This window comes from Xiphias gladius, chromosome 2 (genome assembly GCF_016859285.1).
Source record: "Xiphias gladius isolate SHS-SW01 ecotype Sanya breed wild chromosome 2, ASM1685928v1, whole genome shotgun sequence".
Classification (NCBI taxonomy): Eukaryota; Metazoa; Chordata; class Actinopteri; order Istiophoriformes; family Xiphiidae; genus Xiphias; species Xiphias gladius.
In genome coordinates, this window is record NC_053401.1 from 4,357,126 (window position 1) to 4,377,813 (window position 20,688).

The 20,688-nt window shown below is 45.2% G+C and overlaps 1 protein-coding gene across 2 annotated transcripts in view; it reads left to right on the top strand.

Annotated features, from left to right (window-relative positions):
- Positions 1–589: 589 nt before the first annotated feature.
- Positions 590–20,688, top strand: part of lamb1b (laminin, beta 1b) — a 32,603-nt gene continuing 12,504 nt past the window's right edge. The window contains exons 1-21 of one of the 2 annotated variants that reach the window (XM_040142741.1): positions 590–743; positions 1,211–1,398; positions 4,511–4,646; positions 7,436–7,509; positions 8,892–9,080; positions 9,179–9,242; positions 10,617–10,819; positions 11,662–11,782; positions 12,209–12,397; positions 13,630–13,806; positions 14,675–14,787; positions 14,909–14,988; positions 15,540–15,675; positions 15,765–15,923; positions 16,256–16,389; positions 16,490–16,610; positions 16,988–17,174; positions 17,274–17,417; positions 17,503–17,734; positions 19,327–19,490; positions 19,789–20,013. In XM_040142741.1, coding sequence (XP_039998675.1) covers positions 710–743; positions 1,211–1,398; positions 4,511–4,646; positions 7,436–7,509; positions 8,892–9,080; positions 9,179–9,242; positions 10,617–10,819; positions 11,662–11,782; positions 12,209–12,397; positions 13,630–13,806; positions 14,675–14,787; positions 14,909–14,988; positions 15,540–15,675; positions 15,765–15,923; positions 16,256–16,389; positions 16,490–16,610; positions 16,988–17,174; positions 17,274–17,417; positions 17,503–17,734; positions 19,327–19,490; positions 19,789–20,013 — 3,070 coding nt within the window. In that variant the 5' untranslated portion in view covers positions 590–709. The remainder of the gene's footprint in view (positions 744–1,210; positions 1,399–4,510; positions 4,647–7,435; positions 7,510–8,891; positions 9,081–9,178; positions 9,243–10,616; positions 10,820–11,661; positions 11,783–12,208; positions 12,398–13,629; positions 13,807–14,674; positions 14,788–14,908; positions 14,989–15,539; positions 15,676–15,764; positions 15,924–16,255; positions 16,390–16,489; positions 16,611–16,987; positions 17,175–17,273; positions 17,418–17,502; positions 17,735–19,326; positions 19,491–19,788; positions 20,014–20,688) is intronic. The other variant, XM_040142749.1, reaches the window with a different exon arrangement.

A 20,688-nucleotide genomic window follows, 5' to 3' on the forward strand; every position in this document is an offset into this window, starting at 1 on the left:
ATCGCATGTTTAACTTTTCATCCTGTATTTTATGCTGTGACCCAAATGGACCAATTAGTGGTCCATTACCTCACCTATCTATCCATCTATCTGTCTGTCTGTCTGTCTGTCTATCTATCTATCTATCTGTCTATCTTCCTGTCTGTCTGTCTATCTATCTATCTATCTGTCTACCTGTCTGTCTATCTATCTACCTGTCTGTCTATCTATCTATCTATCTACCTGTCTGTCTGTCTATCTGTCTGTCTATCTATCTATCTATCTATCTATCTATCTGTCTTTCTATCTACCTGTCTGTCTATCTAACCAAAATCAGTAAAAATGTGTTAAGACTCAAATTCAAAGCGCTGGATTTTGAGGAAAAATCAACTGTATGTTAGTAACAGTTACATTATTTATTCAGTGTAATAACTAAGCGTCGAATTAACAACTTTAAATCCTCTGAAATGAAATGAACGGTTGACAAATGGCTGCCGTTTGTAACTCCAAGTGCTGCCAGCAGAGGGGGCGCTCGTTTCCCAGAGCGCGCCGTGGCGCGCCGCTGCGGGCGGCGGGGTGGAGTTGGTCTGGCTGGTGGGTTTGCGGGCTCTCTACAGGACAACTCCCTGCGCCTCAGACTCTGCGCTTCGGACACGCATCAACGCGCAGGCAACTGAGCCGTAGGACCCGTCGACATCCCCGAAGAGCTGCCGGTGCCCCGCCGCCGGAGATGTCGCTCATAATCCGCATTCTGACAACTCTGGGTGAGTTGAGTTTTTTTTTTTTACTCCAGAAGTTTGTTTGCACGAAAGCCGCGGAGGCGCTGTCAGCCCGGGGCTCGCCGGCTCGAATCTCATCCCTCTGTGGCTGCCGGAAATGTCTCCAGCATCAACGCGTGTAATTAGATCCATATTCCCCAAAAACCGTTAGCGGCCGTTTTCCCTGAGTTTTCCCTGAGCTTTCCCAGAAATGATACGGTAAAGTTTGAGCGCTCCGTTTCATCCGCCTAGTGTCAGACTGCCCTGAGCCGGACACAACCTATTCAAATGTTCAGACCCGCAAACCCGGTCTTCTCCCGGGTTCTATGATTGAAACCAAAAGATGACATACTGTCCTGATAGAGCACTGGCCGTTTAAAGTGGGGATTGTGGTTTTAAAAAATGGGGGGAAAAAATCATGTTCAAGGCCGATCCGGTCATGTCAAAGGTCTCTGTGCGTCTTGCATCTCCAGTTTTCCTCCCCGCAGCCCTGTGGTGTCCTGCCGCGGCGCAGGTGCCGGAGTTTGCGGATGTCTGCACCGAGGGCAGCTGCTACCCCGCCACAGGCGACCTGCTGATCGGCCGGGCGCACAAACTCACCGCGTCCTCCACCTGCGGAATGGGGCAGCCGGAGCGCTTCTGCATCGTCGGGCATCTGGAGGTAGGAGAGCAGAGAGGGGGCCCCTGCTGGGAAACTGGGGCGGGAAAGAAAACACCGTAGCTCAGGGCCATCGTGGTATTGGCAGGAAAAACCTTGGCTGTAATACTCACAGACTTTAATGAGGCAACGTGATTAAGTCACATGTTCAGTACAGGACTTTTACTTGTAATGTAGTGGAGTATTTTCTTACATTGTGAAAATGCTTTTACTTAAATAAGGAATCTGACAGAAACATATTATCATCCCCACGATATCGACTCTAATCTCCTGCCTCATTTTCTGATTTATCTGTTAGTCGGTTGGTCTGTGGTGAAAAATGAACAATAATCATTTCCCAGAGCAGGATGCTGATGTTTTCAATTAGCTTTTTGTGTTTGACAAATGGGCCAGAACTCAACTCAGTCAACCGCAGCGTGAGACTGGAGAAAGTGACAAATCCTCACACGGGAGAAGCCGGAACCATCAAATGTTCGTTTGTTTGTTTGGTTTGTTTGTTTGTTTTGTTTGTTTTTTTGTTGCTTAAAAGTGGACAAAAACAATTAATCGGTTATCCAAATAGCCTTCCCGGCTGTTTTTCCTTTCGATTGACTAATCGATTAATCGGCTGATCGTTTCACCCCTACTGCACAGCCACCCCTTTATATGCAGTGCCGGCTCTCGCCTGCACGCAACAGCTCTATGCTTAAGTGCGCCCGTGTTTGTTTGGTTGTGCGTCTGTATCTACAGCAGCCCCCCCCCCCCAGGGTAACCGTGTCCTCTGCGTGCCTCACACTTGGCGGATAAACTTCAGTCTAATATTCAGTATCTTAACACGGTCAGCCGGACCGGAGTCACGGAAACGCTCGACAATAACCCGGGCGGGACGCCTCTCCCCCCCGCTGCCAAGAGCGCCCACGGTGCAACGTCCCCGAACAAAAGGGGCCATTTATGCCAACGCCATCGTCTCTGCATCTCCGTTTGGAACAGACGAGCCGTGAGAAAAGGACTTGGTTGAAAATTGGATCGAAATGATGAATTGAGAGTTGATGAATCTAGTTAAAGTAAATCAGGTAATAAGGGTATAATCGGTGCCGAGGAATGGCTTAAAAGTGAAGCGGCGCCTCGAAGCTGGCGTGTCGGTGACAATGACGCATCGCTTGTGAATTCCCGCAAGAGAAAAGAAAAAAAAGAAAGGGTCAGTCGACGTCAGTCGACGTGGTTGAATGAATGAAGCTGGGTACGACCTGGGTACGACCTGCACCCTCCCTGAATTCAATAGTCCCACCGAGCTCGCTGGGGGGGGGGGGGTCAACCCCGGTTCGATTTGAGGCTCTGCCCGTGTCGCTGCCGCGGCGACGAGGCCGGAGCTCCCATCGGGGAAAAACTGCCCGGATTACACCGCGTCCGGCTGTGCGGGAGCACGCGTGTGCGCAGCATGTGCCCGCTGTCCCGTCGAGTGTGAGCGCAGACATTCCCCTCCACAATAAAAGCACTGTGTGGCTCACAATCCCGGCCCTGTTGTGCGTGTGAGGGGGATATTCTGCTGTTTGTCAGACACCCTTCGCAGGCTCTGTGCGTCAATGGTGCCCTTGTGGAATCACAGACGCGCTCTGGGGCCTCTCCGAGCTCCCTTTGAGGATGAGCACAGTCAATATGTATGAGCTGCAGATGAAGAGGAGAGGAAGTCTCCATCAGGTCGCAGACTTTTTTCTTCCTTTCTTTTTTTTTTGCCCCTGCTAAGTGGAGCCACTTCTCCAGGCTCCGCTCACATTTCAACACAGACATAGTTGGCCGGGGCCCGGTGAAATTGAGAAACCCGCCTTGTTTATTCACACGCTGAGATATTGTGAGATTTAAGACTGTGCGTGTGTGTGTGTGTGTGTGTGTGTGTGTGTGTGTCGGTGTGTGTGTGAGACCAGAGTGTACCTTGTGTACATGCCAAACCGTAGGGGCGTGCAGGCGAGGCAGCGAAGACTTTATTAAACAGACACGCTGGCAACACGATATATACTGTTCGTTCATTTGAATTCCCAGATCCTTCTCCTCTTTTTCTGCCCCACTACAAAAGACCGAGTGCCACATGGCCAAGAAGTGCGTGGACGCCTCAAAACTTACACCCACATGTGCCGTTCCACAATATCAGGCATTGATCTGCTGCTCCAACAGCCTCCACCCTCTCTGCCTTCCGGCTTTTGGAACAAAGTTGTTGGAACAAACTTTTTTTTATTTTTTTTTTATTTTTTTTTTACAGAGTTAGTCAGAAATGTTCCCCTGATGGAGTCTCTGGACAACTCTGGCAAGAGATCTCGATTAACGTGATCTGGGTGTTGGATTTGTCACGGGCCCACTGGGCAGGTGGTCCTGATGAAAAACCGGGGGCGGACAGGTGGATGGGGGTCGGCACGAAAAACAGGCTGAGAATTGTATCCCCCCCCCCCGTCAAACTTTACGGATGGCACTAGACGTGATTAGTGGATCGACAGATCAATCAAGTGACTATCCGATAACCGATGGGCAGTTTCAGTAACATTTTCACGGCAAAATCACAGAAAAATCACCAGTTCCATCCACTTAAACGTGAGGATTTGCTGCTTTTCTTTGTCCTCTATGACAGGAAACTGAATATTTGGGGATTTTTGGACTCTGAAATACGTCAACCTGTGCTGTGGGAAAATTGTGAAAGACATTTTTTTTATTTATTATTATTATTTTGGATTAAAAAATCAGTTTGAATACGTCCACTTCTGCTGTGGGAAAATCGTGATGGGCATTCTTTTAAATTTTATATATATTTTTTTTTAATTTTTGGACATTTTCCAACCCAAACGATGAATTGATTAATCGAGAGAAACAGTCTGCGGGTTAATGACGGTAGTGGAAATAACCATTAGTTGTGTGCGAAAGGGTTTTGGCATCCACCACGCCAGGATCTATCCATCAGACTGAGAGTCCGGCACGATCCATCAAAACTTTCCTCACCGCTCGGAGTTCTTAGAAAAATGAGTGACAGCCAGTTCCAGCTTAGTATCTATTTGTACAGCGAATACCACGATGGTTAGTAAGGGGATGTTTTATCTGTGATTCGGGGGAACTGACCCTTTGACCCCTTTTCTAACCCCCCGACGTCCACCAGGAGGAGAAGAAGTGCTTCGCGTGCGACTCCAGGCGGACGTACGACGAGGACAGCAACACCGTCAGCCACACCATCGAGAACGTGGTCACCACCTTCGCCCACAACCGCCTCAAAACCTGGTGGCAGTCGGAGAACGGTGAGATGGCGGCGGCGGCGGCCGAGTCCCCGTTCGCTCCCGGGGGCTTTAAAGTGAACGTGGGGGGGGTAGCGTGTGAGCTCTCGCCGGGGCCGCTCTCAGGGGAACCGGGCTCAGTAATGACTAGACAGGAGATCACAGAGCCTCTCGCTGCGGCCAATCGGGGCAGGGCTGGGGGGGCGGGGCTTGCAGGTGCGCTGAGGGCGAACAGGTGTGCGGGTCGGGAAACAGATGTCGGCGTCGGTTGAACACACGCGGGCCTTCGAAGTGGGGAGGGGGGGAGCAGCTCAGAGGGGAAACACGATGGGAAACGGCTTCTTCTGCTGGAAAATTACCTCAGGCTGAGAAAACCGTGAGAGTTGAGTTGTGTAATTACAGGATTTACTCTCGGTAGCATCCAGTAGCACAAGGAGCAAATTCCCCACGAAGCCAGAAAAACTCACCAGTGTGACTATAAAAAAAATAAATAAATATGGGAGTCACTGGAAAATATCTCACGGAAGAGGTTAAATATACAGCCACAACACACTGAGTTAACAGTTGATTAGCTACGCCTATACACTTTTTAATAGACTTGATGTGATGTGTTCTGAGATGCCATTTTGCTCATTGAATTTCTTTGACATGAAAAATTTGTTCTGTAAAAACAAAACAAAACAAAAAAATCCTTTTTTTATTATTTATTAGTTTTAAAACTCAAAAACTTTGATTTACAGTGGCAGTATAAGCAAAACAACCCCGTAACTGTCATCACATTGTTTTTATTTTATTTTTTTATCTCAAAATGTTGCTGAATCTTGACTGGCGCACAAGAAAGTACGTGACTCCCCGGTTTTACCCACTTCAAACCAGACAAATCATAAATGACATAAAAAAAATACAGAAATCTCTCATGTAAAACAAAAAAAAAAAACATAACTTGGGCAGATTATTTTATGTTCCTTCTGGACCCCATTAGGCATAGTCTGCCAGGGTACATTAAAAACAAACCAGGTCTGTGCCAAAGTGCTCGACACAAAAGAAACATGTACAGTAGACAGACAGATACACATGGGCCTTATATTCCCAAAGTATGTATTCAAACGCAGATATACTGTACATACATACAAGACACACGCCTAATATAAAGTTGGAGTAGCTGAAATAGTAGACCATATTCTGATGCAAAATAACCTCAAATTAACAGGCTGATAGATAAAATAGATTTGGTAAAAGCCAGGTCAGTCACAATTTTATGCAAGGAAATAATATGTTTTAATGGCGGCTCGAAAAAATATCTTTAGTTTCAGTCAATCTGATATTTTCAACAAAGCTTTTCAAGAGTCTATGTGCAGAAGCCGAAAAGCCCCGACGGGAGAACAGGTCCGACCACTAGGGCTCCCTCGTTTTGCCTGATCCGACGCTCAATTGAACACCAATATCCCGTCTCCAATGCGGGAAACTTTTCCAGGAACTCAGGCACCTTACCTGTGTCCCGGCCGGAAACGGGGTCTCCTCAGGCCACTGATATATGGCACCCACTGCAGACACATGCCTCATGACTTGTTTAAATATACAGCATGTGTTTAGCTTGGGTCATTCCACAGTAATAACTATTCCAAATAAACCGGCGAATATTTGACACAAGAATCCCGAACATAACATCATTACTTGGATCCCTGAAAGAAATCACATTACAGCAGCAGGTTCCCATGCAGAACTCACAAATCCTGCCCTGTTTGCTCCCACGTTTGTGCGATACATGCACACGCTGTTCCCCTCCAGAGTGGTGGGAATCTGTCAGAGGTGTGAGTCATTGGAGGGAGCGGCGGCCAGCAGTGCAGATGGCTTTCAGACAGCAGGAAGCTGCAGACACACAATGGCTTTGCTAGCGATTTCCTAATTCCCCCGCGGTAGTCCTCCCGTTCCATCTTGGCCTCCGAGACGCTTTCGCCAGCTGTTCTTAAGTTTAAACTTAAGGTTTGAAGTGTTTTGTACTTGGCGATTTGAGTTGGTTGCAGTATACAAACTAGTTCTTACATCGATATTAGTCGCTACTAAGTCCATTCACTCAAAGCCACAAACGTCTACCTCCTGTTGGCGCTGAAGGAAAAGTCACAGGACCACCAAAGTCGCTAGGGGTTCATCCTCGGGGGAACACGAATATGTGCAAATCCAAAATTCATGGCAAACCATCCGATAGTTGTTGATAATATTTCAGTCTAGACCAGAGTGGTGGACCAAACGACAGACCGTAACTGCCATTTCTAGGACCACACCGCTAGCATGGCTAATACAGTAGAGTCTTTTTCCCTACATTTACACAGAAATTGCCGTTAAGTTTTTTTTTTTTTTTTTTGTTTTTTTTTTTTTTTTTTTTTTTTCTGCGACGTCTTCATATTCATAGTTATAGTTGATATTAGTAACCAATTTAATTTACTTTTTGTAAGATATTTTTTTTTTTTTTAATGGTTTTTAACCTGATTTAGCAGCTCATCTCTGAAGCAAGCAATCATAGGGCTTATATACACACAAACTTAGTGAAGGATTTTCAGAAATAACCGGTGCAACACGACCCAGAACCTGGGTTAAAAATTAAAGTGATTAGATTTGCATCTGGGCGTTGCCAGAAAGCCAGCTGGCTCGTCCGCGCAAAGAGAAAGAGCCTGTAAATGTTGAGCGTACGTTAAAGTGTGTCAGAAAGCCCGTCCGAGGTCTGCCGACATTCTAAATAATGAACTCTTACGAATGGAAAGAAACAGATGTGGCTCCAGCTGTTGATTTCCCGTGTGTCTCCCTTCACCTTGCAGGTGTGGAGAATGTCACCATCCAGCTGGACCTGGAGGCCGAGTTTCACTTCACACACCTCATCATGACCTTCAAGGTGCCCATTCTCTCTCTGACACACACACACACACACACACACACACACACACACACACACACACACATACACAAACATAGCCCCTTATCATACAAATACTGTCATACCCACGGCATGGAGATAAACACAGCGATGAACAGCTGCGGTGGAGGAATGTGGAAAATGGTCTGGTCTCTGGAGAGCGGTGGAAAGAAGAGGAGGAGGGAGAGGATGAGTTCGGGGCTATGCAGCAAAACCGAAAAGAAAAAAAAAAAGAAAAAGAAAACTCTGATCGCCGTCACGTGGCCGGCTATGATGGTGGACAGCTGGATTCATGCATTTCATTGACATAGTAGTCAAAACATACACTCGCGTGCAACGTACATCCTGTCCCATCCTGTCCCATCCTGTCGTCAGTAAGATGGCAGGAAAGATCAACAGTGTTAACAGCCGCCACCCACGCAGTAATGCCAGGGCTTTAAGTTATTTTTATTATATCCAAACCATAAGTTCTCCTCGTTTCCCAACGAGTGAGTCCAGATGAAAAGGTGCGAGAAAATTTACTTTATCTAAATTTAAAAGTTGTCACAACTTCGATTTTTTGTCTAAATTTGAGTCGTGGACATCACTGCGATTTGGTTTCCCCGATCCTTTTATACAGACACTCTCATGTAAGACGATAACCCGCAGGAACGAGTAAGTGGTTGAAAGCAATTTAAGTAAGAATGAAAAGGAAGAGCCTTGGACATATCTGGTTTTCAGTCTCAATTACAGGAAGAGAGTTATCCGGACGTGTGAGAACACGGGAGAAGAGAAAAATTACATGAAAAAGCATCAACAATATTTGGGTTTCAGGATCAAACTCCAGCTTCAGGGAAAGTAAGTTAGTTATCCGAACGTCTGAGAGTAGGAGAAGATGCAGACTAGTTGTCTTCCTTTCATAATGAGCGAATCTGGGTGATAAAAGGCTGAAAAAGTGAATTTATCCAAATTAAAGTGTTCTCACAACTTTTAATTGATCGTCATTGGAGCATTGGATGCCGCTGTAGTTTGGTTTTCCTGGTCCTTTACACAGAAACACACATTTAAGACAATAATGCAAAGTAATCCGTAGATCATCACCCATAAAATACTACAATTTTACTACAATAATACAAATATCATAATGATACTAAACAAAACTGCAATTCAGTGCCTGGAAAAAGCATCAGCGATATTTGATTTTCAGTATCAGTCACTGAAAAAAAAAAAGGAAGTTGACGTGAATGAGTTAATAAAGCTATGATATTGGTTTGAAACGACTAACGAGGCCAGGAATCGAATCAGAGGCCTTCTATAAATCACGTAACGAGTTGTCATAGCCGGTGATTTTTGGGATTTTTTCTGCCCGTATCTGTTCCCAGACGTTTCGTCCGGCTGCCATGGTGATCGAGCGGTCTATGGACTTCGGGAAGACGTGGCAGGTTTATCGTTATTTCGCCTACGACTGTCAGGCCTCATTCCCCGGGGTGTCCTCCGGGCCCGTGGTCAAAGTGGACGACATCATCTGCGACTCCCGTTACTCAGACATCGAACCGTCCACCGAGGGAGAGGTGTGATATCTTATATACGATTCTGATGTGGGAAAAAGAGCCCGTACGCACACAAAGTCACTTCCGATACAAACTCTGACCTGAATTCTGATTCTTAGGTGATATTACGGGTTCTGGACCCCGCCTTCGAGATCGAGGACCCCTACAGCTTGAGGATACAGAGTAAGTTGCTCCTGAATTTCCATAATAAGGGTTTGATTTTTGTCCTCTTTAAAAACTTTTTAATTCGTCGTCGTATAGAGCTGAAGTTCACAGCTTTTCGCTTTGTGACACCTTATCATACCCCAACATTTTATCGGGAGCGTAGGCAAAGAGACATTTCTACATTACATCTCCATCAGGGTGCCTTTTTCTTGATATTGTTTTTCCCGTAGAGTGAAGCAGTATTTATTTTTGCCCGCTCGTTACAGGCTAAATTTGTCCGCAGGTTGTAACAGTTAGCCAGAAAATAAACATTTATGTTTTCAAAAAAAGGTTTTTAAGCATAAAGTAATTTTTTTTTTCCCTGCTTTCCTCTCATGTAAGTCATTTCTCGCACCCCGAAAGAAGGTCCGCTGGTTCAAGTGGCAGTTATTAAAAGAAAAGCCCGCATATAATGAGAGCAACGTTTGTGCTACATCATTAATAAGGATTTGATATGAAAACTGTACAATGACTGAGATAGTCAGGTGGTAAGGAGAAATACATTTGGCACATTTTAAATGCACAACAAACGTTGGAAACTACATATTCTCTCTCCATATATTGATTTTTATGCTTACCTGTAGAAGGTTTCTCGCTTCTGCATGTTCAGATGACCCGCCGAAAGACTCTCTAGGTTATGTAAGCAATTAATCGGAAGTGTGGTAATCGAGCAGCGTCTCTATGTTTCCCGTAAGTAGTGCTAAATTTTGTCTCCAGAAAACGTATAAAAAAATTATTTGTAAGTTACAGATCCATAAAATAAAGTTATAATAGCCAAAATGACCAAGATATATAGACTTATACAATGTATAACAGTAGCACCCGAACACATTGTAGGGGTTTAATTTTGCCTGACCTCTGACCTCCCTGGTGTGGGGCTAAAGGAAACACCAGGAGAAAAGACGGAGCAAGAGATTGATCCAGTTCACACATTACTGTCTTGAGCTGATTTCCAGTCACTGTAAGTCGTCCGTCGTCAGGGTAACAGCTACCTGGAGCGGAGCCGCGGAGGTCAGAGGTCAGACAGGAAAAGCACCGGAAAGAATTTCACGCGTGGAAGCGACTCGGCCTTTGTACACTCACCTACATCCAGACTGAGACACACGTCCTCACTTCCTCGTGTGCGCACACACAAACACACATACAGACACACACACGCACACACACACACACACACACACATACACACACACACACACACACATGCAGAGGCCTCGTGTTAAGTATGTGGTGAATGCTGCGGTGAACTCACGTCTTTCCCTGGATAAATAAAGCATTCAAAGGGATGCATGTGATATATCTAACCGCTCTACTTTCCTGTGTGTGTGTGTGTGTGTGTGTGTGTGTGTGCAGACATGCTGAAGATCACCAACCTGCGGGTGAAGTTCATCAAGCTCCACACGCTGGGCGACAACCTGCTCGACTCCCGCGACGAGGTGACGGAGAAGTACTACTACGCCCTCTACGATATGGTTGTCCGCGGGAACTGCTTCTGCTACGGTCACGCCTCCGAGTGCGCGCCGATGGAGGGCGCCCCGGCAGGAGCTGAGGGCATGGTACGTCAGACGCACGCTCACAGTCAACTGATGAAAGAACGAAATACAGAAAAGATTCAGTGCGAGATTCAGTTTTTCATTCCATCGTTTCAGATTTTCAGTTTGTCCAATAGGGTTTGAAGAATTACCAAAATAAGAGCTGAATTGAGATTGAAAGTTCATTCTCGGCCCCGGAAATTACGAAATTATTTACCTACCTACAGTTTACTTACCCACTCAGTAGCTGTTCTGGAGCTTTCAAATCGCATCACACAGTTTTTTTCAGCAGATGGAGTTGTCCATCGTGAAACTGTGGATGTTCAAATTTCCGTTTTTTTTCCGAGCACCTCTGCCGTAAAAGTTGCTTAAAAGCCGGGCTTCAGATTTGTTTTTTGTGCTTGGAAACAGTGGACGAGAAAACAGCAATAACACAAGGTCCATTTAGTAGCTGTTCTGAAGCTTTTGAGCATATATCTCATGATCTTCATCAGTATACCCATCTACTAAATGGACTTGTGGAGAGATTATTTTTTTCAACTGCTGTATTCAACTTCTCACCTCGGTGTCTTCATCGACGAGTGGAGCTGAGAAAAGTTAGTGAGGGGACATTTGACTTGAGATTTTTTTGTCACTTGTACATTTTCCAGGAAATTAACTTCAATGCCCCCAAATTACCTGAATGTTTTGTATGTTGCTCTTTGAGCAATATAAAAATGAAGAGGAGGTGGAAGGTTCGGATCTTAAGAAATCTGCATATTTCAACAAACCCAGGAAAAAAACCAAAAGTATAAGCGGCTACCGGAAGCTAAGTGTATTTGTGACGTATGGTACTTAAATCAGTACCAACTGACTTTTGTGTGTAGGTCCACGGCCGCTGTGTGTGCAATCACAACACCGAGGGGCTGAACTGCGAGCGCTGCCAAGACTTTTACCACGATTTGCCTTGGAGACCGGCAGAGGGACGAAACACCAACGCCTGCAAGAGTAAGAAGACAAACCTAAATCCATCCGTCAAGTGGTAGATGATGAGATCGAGACTACTCCCATGTCTGTGTATGAAGTTTGTGGCTACAGCCAGTTAGTTTAGCTTAGCGCAAAGACTAGAAGAAGCGGGGAAACAGCTAGCCCGCCGCCTGCCCAAAGTTTGAAAAATACACCAGCACCTCTAAAGCTCATCGTGTATTATAAGTTGTATTACAGTTAACCGGCTAAACAAACTATGCTAGCTGTTTCACTCTGTTTCCAGTCTTTATGCTACGCTAAGCTAAGTAATTCCTACCGCTAGCTTCATTCATATTCATTTATACGGCACTGTTATAAATTATATAATTAAAAAAAAGATAAAATAAAATGCACATTTTCAAAGGGAAGAATAATCAGTTAATCTCACTTTGCCCCCTTCTTTCTCAGGGTGCGAGTGTAACCGGCACGCCAGCTCGTGCCACTTCGACCTGGCCGTGTACATGGCGACCGGCAACACGAGCGGAGGCGTGTGCGACGACTGTCAACACAACACGGTGGGCCGACAGTGCGAGCAGTGCGCAGCTTTCTACTACCAGCACCCCAACAGAAACCTGAGGGACCCCAACGTGTGTGAACGTACGCCACCTCTGCGTAACCTCTGACCTCTGACTGTCTCCACTGCTCCTCCTCCTCTTTGAGGTCCACTCGAGTCATTACACCGACAGTCAGTTAAAATACATGTTGGTGTCCTCCTCTGGGACGCGTTTCTCTGCGTTTCGGCCCTAAACACGCACCATCTGGAGCTGCACTCTTTGAAGTGAGAAGCAGAAAGTAGCCAGTGTTACAGCCTGATTGTAATTACCTACTAAGTACTGGGTACAAGTGGAAATACCGCTGCAAAGCGAAGTACAGCCTCCTCCTCCTTTTTTTCCTCTTTACAAGACTTGTCGTTTAAATTACACACTGCTTCTGCATCTTTTCGCTGATCACAAATAATTTACTGGCTCTGTCATGTTATTTTAAGATAAGCTAATGTTATTTTGTCTCAATTTGTTTCATTACCATGTTCAAAAATCAGGTCTCTAGCGTAGAAGGAACTGCATGGAAAACGAATAGATATTTCTGTACTAAAAAGGGCAGATTACCAGGATTTTGAGGTAATCTGTTTCAACACATTTCCAACATTTGTTTTCCTTCCGCCCCCTCCAATCCTCACCTTATCTTGCAAGATGTTTCGACATTTATGGATCAGATTGCTGGTAAATTTGCTTCGTACATTCATGATACCCGGAGGACAAATGCTAATGTTTTTGGCCCTCGGCCTTTGTTCTTGCTTCATCATCGCTGCCGAAATGTCCCACTTTTACGTGGAAAATATCAAAATCTACTGGGCAGATTTACACTAAATTTACCGTGCGCGTTCATACTCCCCACAGGATGAACCCCTTCCATTTTGGAGACTCTATTTTCCTCCAGTACCCCCAGAGAAGATATTTAGTCAGATTGTCATTTAATTTGCCAAGCACAATCACGATTTCAAGGGGAGGAATCTTTTTGATTTTAACCTTTCCTCCAGCAGCTAAGATAAGGCTCTAAGAATAAGGGTAGTAATAAGCAATAAGTTCTCTTTTTTTTTTTGCAGATACAGTTTGCTTTTTGACTACATCTTCTACAATCAAACACATGCTTACAATGTCTTGCTTTCCTGATGGGTCTCATAACCTAAAATCTCTGAAGATTAAATATATATTCTCCCAAAAAATGTCAATATTTAAAAAAAAAAAAAAAATCTTTTCACATGACCATAAGATGCGGTAATAATTAACATTCAGGTGTCCACACAATCCCCCCCCCCCAATTCTCCACAGCGTGTAACTGTGACCCAGACGGATCTCTGCAGAGCGGACTGTGTGACTCACGGACCGATGTGGCAGCCGGGCTGATCTCAGGCCAGTGTCGGTGCAAAGTCAACGTGGAGGGCGAGCGCTGCGACCACTGCAAACACGGACACTACGGGCTGGGACAGGGGCCTCAGGGCTGTCTGCGTAAGTCACAATTAGTTTTACTGCACTTGAGGCCTACATTACTCCTCTCAATTGTATTGTCTGGTAAAGATATCAGTTCACATATAGATTTTGTAATGTTTTCTATCTTTTTGCTGAGAAAAACCAAGGCTGTTTTTCGCCTTTTGTGCCCTATTAATTCCAGCTCTCTGTGTGAAAGTTAAAAGACTAAAAATAAGAAAAACTAATCATCGGATGGAGGTTGAATATTTTCTATGGATAGTTACACTCACTATTAAACAAGAGTCCCTGAAAATACCACGAATTACTGTTTAATTTACCCCTGAAAAAAATACCAGACCCCTTAATCTCGGATTAAGATGTTTAGTAAAATAGCCAAAGCTCCCTTAATTTGTCCATTGATTTCAAAAGGCGAAACCCAAACTCATTAAAAAGTTTAATTTGAAAAGCCCCTGATTAACAAATTAAGTACAATTTAAGGGGTACACGTCTTTCCCTTTTGATTTGTGGTTAGTGGTTAAGGTGTTTTTACCTTTAAAAAACTCCTTATACTATGAATATAATCTATTAAAAATACCATAATATTTTACAATCAATTAATTATCCCATTAAAGATACCTTAATTTCATTAGTCCTACTGGTTAAATTAATGGAATTTTAGGGTGGATTAGTAGAGGATTTGGTGTCATAGCGACTTTAAGGAAAGGTGACACCTTTCTCTTATTTGTAATGTCAGGAATAGCGATTAAAGTGCTTGTTCCTGTAGAACTTCAGACTAAAAATTTCTAGAAAACAAACAGAAAGAGACTCAGTAGACAAATATGAACAATTACTGCAGTCGGACCGACAGATGCGGTTGAACCTGTCGCTTGGTTGTATGTCTTGGCAGCTTGTACCTGTAACCCACTGGGCACTCTGCCGGGAGGAAACTCCTGTGATACAGACTCAGGAAAGTGCTTCTGCAAACGCCTCGTTGACGGACACAACTGCGATCAGTGTCTGGTACGGATCCAAGCACAACTGTCAGCCTGAGTTTTGATACTTCTTCCCTCTGTGTGTGTGTGTGTGTGTGTGTGTATTAGCCCGAGTCACGGATGTTTGTTCTCTGTTATTTTGTCTATAGCCACAGCACTGGGGTCTGTCCAATGACATGGATGGCTGCAGACCATGTGACTGTGACCAGGGCGGGGCTGTTCACAATAAGTAAGCTTAGAGGAAAGTATGCAATATAAATCTTCCATCCCAAATGTACACAGGATCCAGGCTATGCTCCGGCTCCATCGCTGTTTCAGTTTCCCCCCAGGGAACGTTTCGGAAGCGGAGCGTCTGTCCTTCATCAGCCACTTTTACCAGATAGTTCAAAGTTGTTTTGCTTTTGTTGTTTGTTTTAAGAGCCTAAATGCACATTTGCGGCACATTCAGATGCTTTTTTTCCCACCGCAGACAGCACAAAAACAGGCACATCTCCTAAACGGAGCTCAATTTCGGAAATTATAGGAGGTGTTTACGCTTTGTGGCGGCAGCGGCAAGAAACAATCAAGGATCCACGTGCAGCAGTAGGGTAGAGAACTCATTGCCACAACGTTATGGCTTATAAATGGTCATATTCAGTATCTAGATATAAACACCTGGCTGGAAACCAGTCAAATAACCGCAGAGGTAAATATGTATGTGGCAGCGAAATATAAATACATGAAAAATATAGATACGGCCATGCACATAATATCGGCTAAAGTCTATCTCTCCCTCCACAGCTGCGACCCTCACTCGGGCCAGTGTGTGTGCAGGGAGCACATGTTCGGACGCCGCTGCGATCAGGTCGAGTCCGGCTTCTACTTCATCACTCTGGATCACTACACCTACGAGGCCGAGGACGCCAAGCACGGACCGGTGAGTGCCTTTTCGACGTACCGTCCGCTCAGTGGTGCTTTTGCGTCCTTCGCAGATACGTAAACTACATCTCTCTCTCTTTGCGTCAGGGTGTGACAGTGGTACAGAGGCCTTATCCTCTGGATCGCAGTCCCACGTGGACCGGTATGGGTTTTGTTAACGTGCCAGAAGGAGCCTACTTAGAGTTCACCATCGACAACATCCCAGAGTCCATGGACTATGACATCCTTATTCGCTATGAACCGCAGGTAACACACACAGACACACCTTGACATAAGCATAATTTGTATTTATACATTTAGCTGTTGCTATTCAGAAAAAGTAAGAAAATTTAATTTAAAAACATCTCATCATTCTTTCCGGGAAGTTAAAACAGGATCCTGTGTTTTTTCTGTCCCTATTCTACGTCGAAGGCCTTTCTACTACTGCCAAGTACAAGCGTTTAAAAAGATTTATTAAAAGAACCTTAGATAAGAAAACCCTTTGAGTTTCTAATTTAACTTGGGTTATGTTGACATTACTTATCTTTAAGTTTTAGGAACGGAAAATAACTCACATATATGTCCATGTATGTTGGCAGCTGCCAGAGCAGTGGGAGAAGGTGAACATCAGAGTGCAGCGTCCCGTCTTCCACCCTCCAAACTACTCTGGCCACTGCAGCAACGCCATCCAGAGTGGAGACGAGCAGTCCATCTCCCTTCCACCTGGATCCAGGTGAGGGGCGTCAGTCTACCTGAATGCGTCTGCCTCGCAGATATTTCCACTGGACACACGCACGCACACACACACACACTGACTCTCTGTTGTGTTTCAGACATGTGCTGCTGGTGAGGCCGGTGTGTTTCGAGAAAGGACTGAACTACACGATCCGGCTGAGTCTGCCGCTCTACTCGTCAATCAGCGACATCCAGAGCCCGTACACACTCATCGACTCCGTACGTAGGATTTACACGCCCCCCCACACACACACACACCTGCTAAGGCTGTCAACCCAGCTGGTGCAGGATTTTTGATGCTCATACTGATATTTGAGTTTAAAAAAAAAAAAAAAAAAAAAAAATCAGCTGATATTCTTAACATTTATACTTAAACATTTTTGCTGATATAAAGAGCAGGAAACTTAACAACTTAACAAGGAGCACATATTTTCTAAAGCGGTTGCTCAGTTTTTACACTGAGGATTCAACCATGCGAGTTTCAGGTCCATCCAAGACCTAACACTGCCCATGCAGAAAAGTGAAGAGAAAAACTGACTCTTCCTACGAAACTTCACTACCCTACTTCCTGACCCCTCCGCCTCCTCACTTTACAGTTGGTGCTGATGCCCCGGGTCAGGGAGCTGGACATGTTCCATGGGACCGATGGCGAAGGAGCGTGGGATACGTTCCAGCGCTACCGGTGTCTGGAGAGCAGCCAGAGCGTCGTAAAAAGCCCCATGACCGACATCTGTAACGACTACATCTTCAGTGTCTCTGCTCTGCTGCACAAAGGAGCCATGGGTACGTAGTAATGTGTGTTTGTACAAGAAAATCTGGAAAAAATTTCTCATAACGTTCTCATAAATATCCCCTTTTCTCTACCTCCTCTTTATTTCCCAGCATGCCAGTGTGACCCACAGGGTTCGCTCAGCACTGTGTGTGAGTCCAGCGGGGGTCAGTGTCGGTGTCGACCCAATGTCGTCGGCAGGAACTGTGACCACTGCGCCCCGGCTACGTTCCTGTTCAGCCCCTCCGGCTGCAGACGTAAGTGCTGGCCGTGAGTTTACGGTTCGGTCCTCGTTTGAACCACTGACAAAAAGCGTAATGATTTAAATTTCACCCCCCCCAGCCTGCGAGTGTGACCCTCAGGGCTCGGTCAGCGCCTTCTGCCACGAGGCGACCGGCCAGTGCGAGTGCGTCCCCGGGGCCTCGGGTCGCCAGTGTTCCCACTGCCTGCCGGGCTTCTGGGGCTTCCCTCAGTGCCGACCCTGCCATTGCAACGGCCACAGCGAGTACTGCAACCCTCAGACCGGAGCGTGTCAGGGCTGCAGAGACTTCACCACCGGACACCACTGTGAGAGGTACGAGGTGGTGATGAAGGCATTTCGGTCTGAATTTATCCAATTAAACTAGGCTGTCACACTGTCTGCTGTTTGGTGACAGGAGCAGGTACTTCTGGTAATACGAAGTCGAAAGCTGAATTTTTTTAGTCTTAAAGGTGTTTCTACTACATTTCAAGTCTGCTTCTAAGACTAAAGCTGCTCTTGCAGTTGTCTTTGACTTACTAATTTTATATTATGGGCGACTGTAGCCCAGGTGATTGAGAGGTTCAGCCAGTTATCATAGGGTTGGTGGTTTAGTCTTTGGCTCCGTGCTGACGCGTCCTTGAGCAAAACCCTGCCATCAAATTTGCTGAACATGTACACACTCCCGAGAGTATAAACCACAACAGTTTGGGACATCCTGGGGGCTTAGGACCACGTCACAGCAACGTGATTCAGGTCTGGCCCGAGACCTTTGTTGCACGTCATCCCTCATCTCTCTCCCTCTAAATTTCTAGTCACTTCTGTCTTCTGTCTCTCCCATCTAATACAAGGCAAAAATGGCAATTTAAAGTTATTTGGGTTCCATCTTCAAGGCAATACAAGTCCTGGGGCTTCAAGGAATGAGATTTTCAAAGGAAATCTCAAAACAAGTCTCAAGTGCTGGAGGGCAAGTCCAAGTCTAGTAACAAGTCTTCGCAAACAAATGAGCAAAGTAGGTTTAAGCTGAGACCAAGTTCCTTGGTTGTATAGACCTAATATTTAAATGTTTAAGGAGTTTGGTCAAAGTCTAGTTTAGGCAAGTCTCGCCACTCAACAGCCATCTTGGCAACGCCACCGGGCAGTTATTTCTGGATAACGAGACCAGGCCCCTATCTATATGAATGGGGAGACAGCCAAAACTTCACTATATATAAAAGCAGACGATTGGCATCTTTGGCGTTACAGCCTTTTCTATTAAAAATGCTGCAAGCGGTTTGTTTCCTCTCTTATAACATCACCGTTTTGGTCATTGAAAGCCTGTCTGTCACTCTCTTATTTAGCTTTTATTGTCCCAGGATTTCACCAGGTGAAAACCTGAGACTTGAATGTTTTACTTTTTCAAGATTTAAGTCAAGTCAAATCTTCAAATCTCATAGGATCTCGTAAGTCCAAGTCAAGTGTTAAATCCTCATTCTTCTGACTTAAGGGCACTTTGAGTCTCAAGTAGCAAGTACCAAGTCCACAGCTCTGTTATAAAACCTTTCTGGTGCACTGTAATTGACACATGCCCTCGCCTCTAGTGCCACTGCCACCATTGGGACAAATTAAAACAGTGCCAAGGCTCTGCAAACAGCAAGATCTTCAGTCCAATGTTCGATCCATCCAACACTTTTGTATTATGGGTTGCAGGGTTTAGAGTTTAGGCTTTCCGTTGTTCATTTTTAGCAGCACATAAAAAAGTTTTCCCGGGCTTTCCATAGGTCCATGCAGGACTTCATGTAGCAAAAAGCACAATAACGTGAACGCAGCCTGACATTGCTGTTTGGACAGACACTCCCCAGTTCCCCCCTTTCCCTCCAGGCAAAGGTTAAAAAGTTAATCAAAGTGACCTTGGAGTCTCTCTTCTTAACGTTTTCCTTTACTCCTAGGTGTCTGGACGGTTACCATGGGGACCCAGAGCTGGGTTCAGGTAGCCACTGTCGCCCCTGTATGTGCCCCGACGGACCCCGCAGCGGACGCCAGTTTTCTGACAGCTGTTACCTTCTGGATTACACTAACCAGCTGGTGTGCGTGTGCAGCCCCGGCTACAAAGGTATATAAACACACACTTGTTTTTAATGTGAGCAGTTTCCAAATCTTTATTTCCATGATGTCTTCACCTGACACACAGTCACACATTATAAACCCAAACAGCACTTCAGTACCCCTGTAATTAGCCTGCTGGTCTCTTTCTCTATATACCTGGGGGTGAGATAGGGTGTGTTTGTGCCTAAATATCCTCAAAAAAATCCAACTAAAAAGAAAAACATCCAAAAATTATTCCACTCCGTTGTAGTTAAGTTTCGCCATATCAGTAGTTGATTTATCTCCCGTTTCTTTTCCATATCCAGGTGCCAGGTGCGATGAGTGCGCCCCCGGTCACTTCGGGAACCCTCTGGTGCCCGGTGGGCGCTGCGCGCCCTGCCAGTGTAACAGCAACATCGACATGCACGACCCGGGGTCCTGTGACGCCCGGACGGGTGCCTGTCTCAAATGCCTGCACCACACCGATGGCTACAGGTGCCAGCATTGCAAACTGGGTTACTACGGCAAGGCTGCCACACAGAGCTGCAGGAGTGAGTACAGCTGTTAATGTCACGCCACTAACTTACTGCATGTATGAGCCTATATGATTCGGCATGTCTGATTCTCTCTTTATGACATGAGACATGTACTGAGCAAGGGCTTATGCACACTTGTAAAGAAATCTGATCCCAATGTCTAATCAGAATCTATCTAGGTTTAAAAAAAAAAAAGGACGATATGTTGCTATCAGATTTTTGTTATCTGTATCATTAACAGCCTCAAAAATCCAGTCTCGGTCAGGCTCTGACCCACGTGGACAGTCTTCCGCCCGTCATTCACGGCATAAGTGTTGAAATCATTCAGACCTACAAATACCTGAAAAAAGGTCCATCTGCCCATGTAAACTAAACTCCTTTGGAGCAGATCAGAGGATGTTGATGTTTTATTCCTCTTTTATTAAAGGTTTTCTAACTGTACTTTTCACTTATTTGCGGCTTTGCATCCCTTTGTCAAAAGGACAAGAACTAATAATTGACGAATAAAGCATTTTAGGCTGAATTGAATTAAAAAAAAAAAAAAAAAAAAACCCAATACTAATCTCCCAATATACCAACAACATATCCCCAAAATTGTGTTGTGTTTCTCTGAATATAATGGATACAATCACACAAACTGCTATCAGCAACTTTGACCCACAGACATGTGTTTAGGCTTGATGAGCCCTG